At 40.2% G+C, this 9,781-nt stretch overlaps 1 protein-coding gene across 4 annotated transcripts in view; it reads right to left on the bottom strand.

Moving 5' to 3' along the window:
• Window positions 1–2,787: 2,787 nt before the first annotated feature.
• ECT2 (epithelial cell transforming 2) overlaps window positions 2,788–9,781 on the bottom strand; it is a 201,735-nt gene continuing 194,741 nt past the window's right edge. For all 4 annotated transcript variants that reach the window (XM_069213046.1, XM_069213048.1, XM_069213047.1 and 1 more), the window contains one exon: window positions 2,788–4,046. Coding sequence is in view for 2 of the 4 variants with exons in the window: in XM_069213048.1 (XP_069069149.1) it covers window positions 3,957–4,046 (90 nt within the window). In the remaining 2 variants the exon portion in view is untranslated. The remainder of the gene's footprint in view (window positions 4,047–9,781) is intronic.

The following is a 9,781-nucleotide window of genomic DNA, read 5'->3' as shown; positions in this document are numbered from 1 at the left end:
GTCTGGTTCCTATCCTAGGGCCTCCCATTTCTCCTCTAGGAAGTCTTCCTCCTTGCTGCATAAACAGATTTTTTAAGGACTCTTTTTTTCTTTGTGGTGATGGTGTGGCTTAGTGTGCCCACCTTTGCTTCTGTCTTGTTCTCATGGTCTCTAGCAAGAATTCTCCACACACCACGGAATACTTCAAACTGTGGCCCATTGGAAGGCAGAAGTTAAACCTCAGGAGTTGTTTTTTGGGCATACGTTTGGCAGTGGTTCGGCAAAACCTAAATAGGGTAACCCTCATGCACCTTTCTCATTCTCAACCACAAGGTGTCGGTGTGTCTTTCTTCTAACCTTTGGTGTCCCTCAGTGGTTTTCAGTTCCTCTTTACCATTCGTCACAGATCTCCTTTCTTCAACAGTGGTTTCAATGGAAATCTAATCCCAGGATGCTTGTTTCCGGTCCAAGGAGGACCTGGCCAGGCAGTTCAGGCTGGACTGTTCCCATGGGTAACAGGGTCAAGACTGATTTGCATATGGCTGTGTCCAAACTGGGGTGGCATGGTGAGCAAAAGAACAATGGATTAAACCCAGATCTGTGACTGGGGGTGAGTGGTTGAAAAGTTTAAGCACTCCGTCCATCATCCTTGTGTTGCTATTCGACCACACTTCCCTGGTCCAACAAGAGTGCACGGCAGAGGCTGTGTTATTCAACCACTGTTCCTTAGTCAGGCCTGAGTGCACAGCAGAGGTGTTATTTGACCATTGTCTGGATAATTTATATGATTTGAATTAATTTGTAGGACTTTGAGGCTAGAGTCTTGTATATCCTCTGTTTGTATTTTACTATTTTCTATCTTACGTTTCCTATTTGCGTTTAATTATTTTCTAAGTGAAGGAGATGTGTTATAATATGCTATACTTATGATGAATTCTGTGCACACCTCCATTGTTCTCTGCTCATCCAGAGTGTGAGGTCATGGAATATTAATGTATGACCGAAGGTTCATTGGCAGTTAGAGTAGGCTGAGCAGAGAGGATTCTGTCCTAGTTGGGTACTTTATTATGTAGCTTCTTCAATAAACCTACAGCCTGATAACTTGCATGTACTAGCTACCCGACTCCAACTTATCAAGAGGGAATCCTAATTCTACACGTGCATATACAATTTCTTTAGAAATCCGTAGGTGCAGTTCAGCTCAACGTATTTTCTGATGCAAGACATACAAGCCCCTGGGCAAGGTGACCTGAATTGCTGTCCCTCCTCCCTCATACAGCTCTGCGACTAACGACGGGCCTTGAGAAGCCGAAGAGTCAAAATATACACAGGACCTAACTTTAGGTGCTCTTGTGAGCGGTTTCATTCCTTCTTCTACAATGTGTTAGCTGTAGGTTAAAACTATGCATAGCTTCATTTTAAAAAATTATCCTAGAAAATAAGTTCTTCCTGTTCAATGACAGCAGCATTTCCTCCACCCCGATTTAAGATTTTAAAAAGGCTGTTCCACTATGCTCATAGTTTAGTGCAGTGGTTCCCAGCCTTTGGACTTCTGTGGACCCCCACTTTATCCTTACTGGAGCCCGGGGACCCCCGCTGAATATTTATTGGAATCCGGGATCATTACTGGGAGCGGGGGACCTGATCTGTTAATATAATTTAATTTTTTAATCAGTCGCGGCCCCCTGAGGAGGCTTCATGGACCCCCAGGGGTCCCCGGACCACAGGTTGGGAACCACTGGTTTAGTGATGATGAATCTTGCCATGCTCCTCTCGCAATTTTTAAAGATGGTGCAGCATAAGACAGCCACATAGGATTTAAGAGCCAGCCTATGCATATCTTCAGAACGTGAAGACTTATGCCATCAGAGGAAATCAAATTCACTCTTGATTGAATGCGGTCACATTTATCTTGTTTATGTAGAAAAAGTAGTTAGTACATGCAGTCCATATGTAGATCATAGGCATTTATTTTATCCACACCATAGATGTAACTGTCTTGAGAAATTGTGTTTTGTGGGTCATGGTGGAAAAGCTGCAGATACTACTGTCCAAACCCTCACAGCAAGCAAAAAAATACAGCTGTGTTCCCCCTAGTTAAAGGTGTCGGTGAACACCTCAAGGGGAAAAAACAGCCAAAAAATAATCCTTTTATGATGAAAGTTGAGGACAGAGGAGATTATTCCCTTTCAGGAGCATGCAGTAGAAAATCAGACTCTCTGGAAGCGTCACTGAGAAGTGGACTTCAAAACCTTCCCACCTCGTTGGCTTGAGGGTGGGCCACAAAATGAGGATGACTGATTAATTTACTTAGTGCACAACAACTATGAAGAATTTAAGCAAGTGAATCTATGAAAGATCCAGTGCCTGGAAAATAACTAATTCTGTTTTTGCACAGATTTTTGGAGACCAGGCACTGTGGATAAACCAAGCAATGCTGCTTAGCTCATGCTGTGTACTGAGGAAATTAAGTTCTAGAGTATGCCACGAAGCAGACTATGTATTTGTCAGTGCATTAGTATGTCTTGTAGGAAGCGCTTCCTGACTCCAGGAAACCAAGATGGACACTAAAAAGCCCTATGTACTATATTGGCTTGTGTGCCTGAAATACACACAAAATGAGTCCAGAAATGCAAGTACTCCAGTGTACAGGTTGTGCTATAACAGACATGCTTCTGGCGGGAAGAAGCGGAGGAGTCTGTGCTTGTGCGAGGACAATTTAGGGCATCATATAAAAAACAGACAATCAAAACTGCTGCTAAGTAAATGTGAACCATTTTGAACAAATATCAAGCACTCAAGACTGAATTCAATTTTTTTTAAACATTTTATTAATACACAGCATTTTAAAATGGAAACCGTTGAATTGCTTAGATTACTTTTCGGGACATTTAAAAAATATTTTTTTCATTAACATGTACAGTAATATTTGCTGTCAGTGCCTCACAATTAAAAAGCATCCAACAGACTGGTATTATATCATGTGGGTCTGAAAGTATGCTGAGGCAGAAAATGTAGATGAACCCAAGTGCATGATCTGTTTGCAATGGTTTAGTGTACAACCAGCAATAAAATAAGAAATGTTCAAATACAGTTTCACCTGCCTCAGCTTCAAAGTCTAAATTCACCCATTAGGGAGACTCTGCTCAAGAAAACCCAAGGAAGCAAATCTTTCATGTTATTCACAATGAACACGTAAAGTCATAAATACTATAATCAAGACAGTGATTTTAAAAGGGGTACCTTGAAAACTCACTCTGTTCCAGCTGTTAACCTGTTAACCCCTCCAGGGGACAGTTACCAGATAATTTTAGGACAGAAAAATACACTGAATTAGACTAACCACTGACGTGCCCCTATGAGAACACCATCAATTGACTCACTTGAAGATTTTTTTTTTAAATACATTGCGAAAGGACAGGAAAGCTAAGCACTTGGAGAGCCTACAGAATAGATGAAATACAATACAAAGGTATATACATTAAACATTTAAAATGAATCACAAACAGAAAAAGAAGACTATACAAGTGTTTTGGTAAATTAACCACAAAATGAACACTGCTTTACATACCAAATGGCGAGAAAGAAAGTTTGGCTTAGCGAGCTGGTATTTGTCAGAACCAAGATGGCCCCTGATGGCGGCTTCCACTTCTTGCTTTTCCATTTTGATAATTTCTCGCAAAAGTGGTGTGTCAATACACGTGGAGTTTACCATCAGTGGCACCTGGCAGTTATATTACAATGAATGTACAAATGAGTAAAATATTTAAAGCCAAAGGAAATCCTTCACTTTTCAGGAAGTCTTGGAAAGTTGTGTCAGTTTCAAGCATTAGCCAGATGTGACTTGATATAGACATCCTGTTAGTTACGCATGTGCCAAGTCTTAGAAGCAGATGGCTGTTACGGTCAGTCATTGTCAGTTACCACTTAAAGGGAAATGATCTCTCGGGACAACACCGCTTCCGATGAGGTATGCTTCAGATGAGGTGTGTCGTAGATCGGCTTATGGTATGGTATTTTCTTTCAAACAAAGATGGTAGGCTTACCAGTGAAGGCGACGGGACACCCTGATGGGGGGAAAAAAAGAAACTCAATTATAAGTGCCTAGAATGTGATACTAAGTTAATCCACATTTCACCAGCCGCATTAATCCCAGTCATCAATTAAGAGGTAGATTTAGTCTGCTCTAAGTTACAAAAATATGGTTCCTCTGAAGAGTTAAACTATATTTGTGGGTCAGAAGCAGGCTGAGAAACTCTGACCAATTAGGAAGAGACTGCATATGTGACTCTGGAAACATGACACATTCATTGTGATTGTGACCACCAACACCACCAGTGCTCTCTCCACAGTGTGCAACGCAAGTGCGACAAATCCTTTTGTGACATGCAGATTCTTTCTTTCCAAGTTTCATTGTATGAATTGTTTTTTTAGTGGATGAATTGAGGTTCTGTTTCAAAAGCCAAAAACATTTTCAAAAGATTGCAAAGCCAAATGTTTTTGTAGGTATTCGTAAAGCCACCATCAGATTCTGGCATTTAAATTGCATTTGTGATGTTATGGAGATCAGTGCCTTTCGGAAACCCAAGGATTACCCCTTTGCCTATGTTACAATACCTTGCCCACATGTGTAAATTTGAATCTCGCATATATAAACGAAATACTCAAGATAAAGTTTAGCAACCAGGTCCTCAGGGATCGGCAAATCATCTCATTCTGCAAAAATGTTCAAAAAGTTAAAACATATCAATGAGGACAATACTACCACAATAGCTGTGCAAGCTGGCAAACCTGGACTATCACAATAAAGAACACCTCACCACCCCCTTAGGAAAGAACAAGAGAAAACCCGAGGGGCGGACTAGATTGCAGGCCTGCAACGATGCTGACCCTTAATCGCCACTTGCATTCTTTTTTGGGGCATGATTAGAACACTACATTATTCCAAAGAGAAGCAAATCTTGACAGAATCAGAAAGCACTTCCACATGGAAAAACAAACATCCAGTAATGATCGTGGGAACAACAGCACACCGCACCAATCAGACAACTCTAGGAAATATGTACACCACATCCAGATCACTCAGTTATTTGACAGTTCCAATCAAGACTGCAGAATACTCCAAGAAACAATGAATTAACTAGAGCAACTAAAAATAAGTAGAAGAAAAACATCAGTCACAGTCAAAAGTACCACAGGTAAACAATTTCCTTTTGATGGACACATCCTTGGGATGCAAATTGCTCTTCTTGCAGAGAATTGGCCATCAATACCTAAAGAATCTGGATAGAGGGACCACGTATTAAAAAAAAAAAAAGAAAAAAAAAAAAAACACACCACACACTGCCCAACAACAGGTTTGACCATAGAGCTTCCAAAATCACAATGCAGATAATGTTAGCTGCTGCCCTGAACGGGACATCCAATAATACTCATTCATACGGAGCTTAAGCAAAAAAAGAAAATGAATGCAATTTAAACTACTTTTCCTATGTCTCATAAATGAAGAAATATCTACATTAAAAGAATAAATTAGCTCAGTCTATCCGCCGGATTGCAGCAAACATACTAGATTAAGTTGACATTTAAAAAAATGATTTAGTAGAGAAATATTCTCTTAAAGACAACATGGTCTTTGTTAAATGGAACCAAATTATTGTATGTGTACTTTATGTTTAAGCACTACCATTTGGCATAAATGTCCAATTTAATCCATAGAGAACTGCAGATATAGGCCTTTAAGGAATCAAGGAGGGTCTGTTCCAGGAATGCATAGCAGTGTCACGTGGATACTGCTTTTTGTTGGGAATTCAGAGTAAGGACTGGATCAGTCCAATTTCCATCTGTTCACCTGGTTTAATGTAGAAATGGGAAATGTAAGATGCCCATGAAGGACAACTGGGATTACACAAACCTTCCTTTTCAAACAGGATTCTTTTTAAATATTCATTGAAGTAGAAAGGTAAGCGTATGTTTTACTCAGCTGGTGGATCGCTGTAGAAATCGATTGATAAGTTAGATTGTAATTGCTGAGAGAGTAAGATGAGACAATAGACCCACAACAGTTCCTGTCCTGAAATCAGCCAATTCAGTAGTGTTTAGAGAAAGTGTGTCTTCTTCTTAGATAACTGCTTGTAAAATGTAACATGGGGCATTGCTCGTTAAGGCCGTAGAGGCCGTATTTTCTTTTGGGTATGCAAAATCTGCATTTTATCTGTAGCCAAAGCATTGATTGTGTAGATTGTACTCTACATATACCATCCTCCAAATAAGTACAGATTCTCAGGCCTCAAAATGTGTGCTGGACAAAGCCAAAGGGCAGGGCTCTTTGTCAGTGTTGCTGTATGTTTGCATGGAAAGAAACTTCGCTTGTCTCTTCGGTGCTTGCGGTCTACTGAAGGTATGGACTTAAAACACTTAAAAATGAAACTACGTAACCTCATCTTTTCAAGGATAACAAATTATAAACTCTTCGAGCTTAAAGTAAACAAAGAAAGAAAAGCCTTCCTCCATGTGGCGAAGAGGAAGACACAACTTTATAGACGATCCACCAATCGATTCTTTTTAGATCCTGGTACCAGCACAGTGAAGAGAATAAGCCAGTTCCTAAACCGAGCACTTGGGAAGAGGGTAGGGTCCTACCACCTCAAAGGAGTACAATAAACTTCTTCGAGCCAGGATTAAGTCTCACTGCATGGTGTCACTTATCTTAAAATATCTGTACTTTGAGACCGGTGTTGCAATACTGAGACGGTCCTGGTGGACCCCCCAGTAGCCGTACACAGCGGTGATGGAGCCTTCAGGAGCCAGTCAGTACTCCACACCCTAATCTGCTCATTTCCAGGGGTTAAAACTCCCCATCCAAATTCAAGCTACTTTCATGAGGAAAAGAAACTCTACACAGGCCCACATGGGAGTTGAAAGAGGATCCTCTCCCAGATCAGAAAATACGAGGGCAGCCCCATTTATACAGCAGGCTGCAGTACTATCCAGTTGTTTCCAGGGCAAACATACATTCTGAGCACCATATACATTTGCTCAAACGTATGTTTAGAGTGTAGGCCTTTTGTTTCTGCCCTTTCAGAAAGGGTTTCCGGCTGAAGGACCGTGTGGTGAATGAAATTACCCAACGAATGCATTTCACTATTTGGCAGTATATCCTGTTGATACTAAAAATAAATATGTATATAAAAAGGGTTATGAATCAGGCAGTTGATATTCAGAATATACTGTAAAAATTGGGCTTTCTTGTGGGCATGAACGGAAATGTACATCTAAAACAGTTTTATGTGAATGATGCACATATAGCATATCGTTTTTAACAACCTTAAGAGGTCTGTACATTTCAACAATGGCAGTGCAACAAAATGAGAGGTTAGGTGAAAAACACATTCTCACCAAATGAAAATTCCGCTTTTAGTGCAATACAGTATCTCATGGGACTGGAGTGGTGAAAGTTTATATTAAAAAAAAAAACTATTGAGATACCATCAGGACTAGTATGACCAGAATGTGTCTCCAGGGGCAACAGTCTTTGAAGAAACCCTCCAGCCACGGTCAATATCACACAAATTTGCATAATATGAAATTCAAACATTTCGGGAATTGCATGAAACGTTAGACAGTGCAACATAGAATTATCAAGTACTGTAAGGAGGTACGTTTACTTTTAGGTTTTAAGATGTGTGAAATATTTTTCCCCCAACTAGTCTTACATCTCAGAAAATATTAATTGTTAAAAAGTTTAAAAATTTGAACATTTTTACACCTTTACCAGGTTGAATAATCTGCTCTCAAAACTATATTCAACTTAACTACTAATAGTACAATCTTCGTTATATGAAATCTTTTGAAAAGGTTTAGTGACTACAAAAGGCACACAAATACTTTTCTGACTCACTATTTAGAAGGCATCTAAAAAAAGCAGCAATATGAAGGGACTGGAGGGCTGGAGTCATTTACCAACAACTGACGGGAAAGCAAAAAGGCATCAATGAACGAGATGATGAAAAAGCACAAACAACATTTTACACATTTAAGACCATTCTCAGCAGAGTTTGTAACTACGTGATGGTTTACCAATATTTATTAAAAAAGATAGTGTATGTTACTGGTGAAAAATCATTAATCAGACCCTACAACCTCCATTTGGGCATGTGATGTCCATTTTAGTTTTGGGAAGACAAATGCCTGGCGCAGCAGTTAAAGCTACAGGACGGTGTTGGCTCTGCTGTCTTGCCTCTACAGATTCTGGTCTCTCATTGAGAGATGGTAACAAAATTAGATTAACAGATCACAAGCAAATCGCTTGAATGTGACCGATGAGAAGCATGTAGGGAAAAAGAGGCGCTACATAGATTTGCTCTAGCATGTGGGAAGATGCTAGAGACTGCAAGGTTAGCACCCAATCAATAGTGGGTATTAAGTGAGAGGAAAGCGGCATATCAAATGTACCTGATCAATGTTCCAATAGTCAAAGAGATGCTGGTTTAGGGGCGACAGAATGCAGCCCAGTATAATAAGCATTGGCTGAGGCTATTTGGGTGTTCCTTTCATTAGCTGGCAATTCCAATGATCTAAGCTCAACCCACTGCAAGCATTATCATAGCAAAGGAATTTCTTTGAGTAACATACAATGTAGGGCATCACTAAACGGGCGACAAAACATGTCAAGTCAACCGAGAGGCACAAGTTCCCCCCCCCCCCCCCAAAGGTGATCTGTTGCAAGAGGAAAATACAAGATTGTCAAGGATTCTTACCACCCTCAAACTGGTTGGCAAATCAAATACCGTGAAAAAAAGATCTTTATATAAAAGAAACTCTGAAAATGTAAATAAATGAAAAAGGCCAGGTGTCCAACAATTGTGTCAGCCATGCATTGTTCACTAGCAGAGAACACATGCGACTCACAGCAGACGTCCACCATGTAACCCAGTATCACAACTTGCAAATCCAGGCGATCTACTGGCTAGTGAGAAAACACTCAAATAATTCCTTTAAGCAACAATTACAGTATGCACGAGCTTCAAGTCCCAACTTGAAAGTCTCAACTCGCCAGGCATGACGTGGACACCACATTTTCCAGATAAGAGCATGTGACATAGAAATGTTTTTATAATTGCTACTTCTGGAACGCTCAATCAGAATGAGGATATTTAACAGATTATTACAGGAACATGGTCCAACATGTAAGGAGGAGAAACACTGAAACCATAAACTTACTGGGATCTGTCCTCTACTATAGTTAATTGGCCCCGGTGAGATGGCAAGTAGACACCCTTTATTTTGATTGGAGATGAAAAAAGGATTTGCAGAGGGTCCTTTCAGTTGAAGAAATTCACATTAACCAGACCAATGTCTTCAACTCACTACTAGACACATGAGCATGAAACACACCACTGTAGTTTTGAAACATTTTGAACCTTGCCATCAATATTGTCATTTTAGTTGAGACTAGTCGGCTCACACTGGCTGAGTAATAAAGGACAAAGTTTCCCTCAAATGAGTGACTTAAATTAGGCATAACTATAGAAGTGTCTATGGTTACGGCAGCAACACTGTTTTCAGACCTGTAAAACAGATTCAGAGAATACAGGGAGTCTGCTAGAGCAAGAACAGCTGATGGAGGAAGTTAAGCTACAGAAATGTAACACTCCTGACATACCTTTTGTGCGCATTTCCCCCACCCCTCGCACCCTCCTCCCCAGCATTAGCAGACACCCAACATGTAAGAGGAAGGAGCAGGAGACAAAGGACACATTTACAGGCATATTAAGGCAAATCATTGGTTATTTGTCTTCTG

The sequence above is a fragment of the Pleurodeles waltl genome, chromosome 11, assembly GCF_031143425.1.
Source record: "Pleurodeles waltl isolate 20211129_DDA chromosome 11, aPleWal1.hap1.20221129, whole genome shotgun sequence".
Classification (NCBI taxonomy): Eukaryota; Metazoa; Chordata; class Amphibia; order Caudata; family Salamandridae; genus Pleurodeles; species Pleurodeles waltl.
This window is presented reverse-complemented; position numbering and strand designations above follow the sequence as displayed.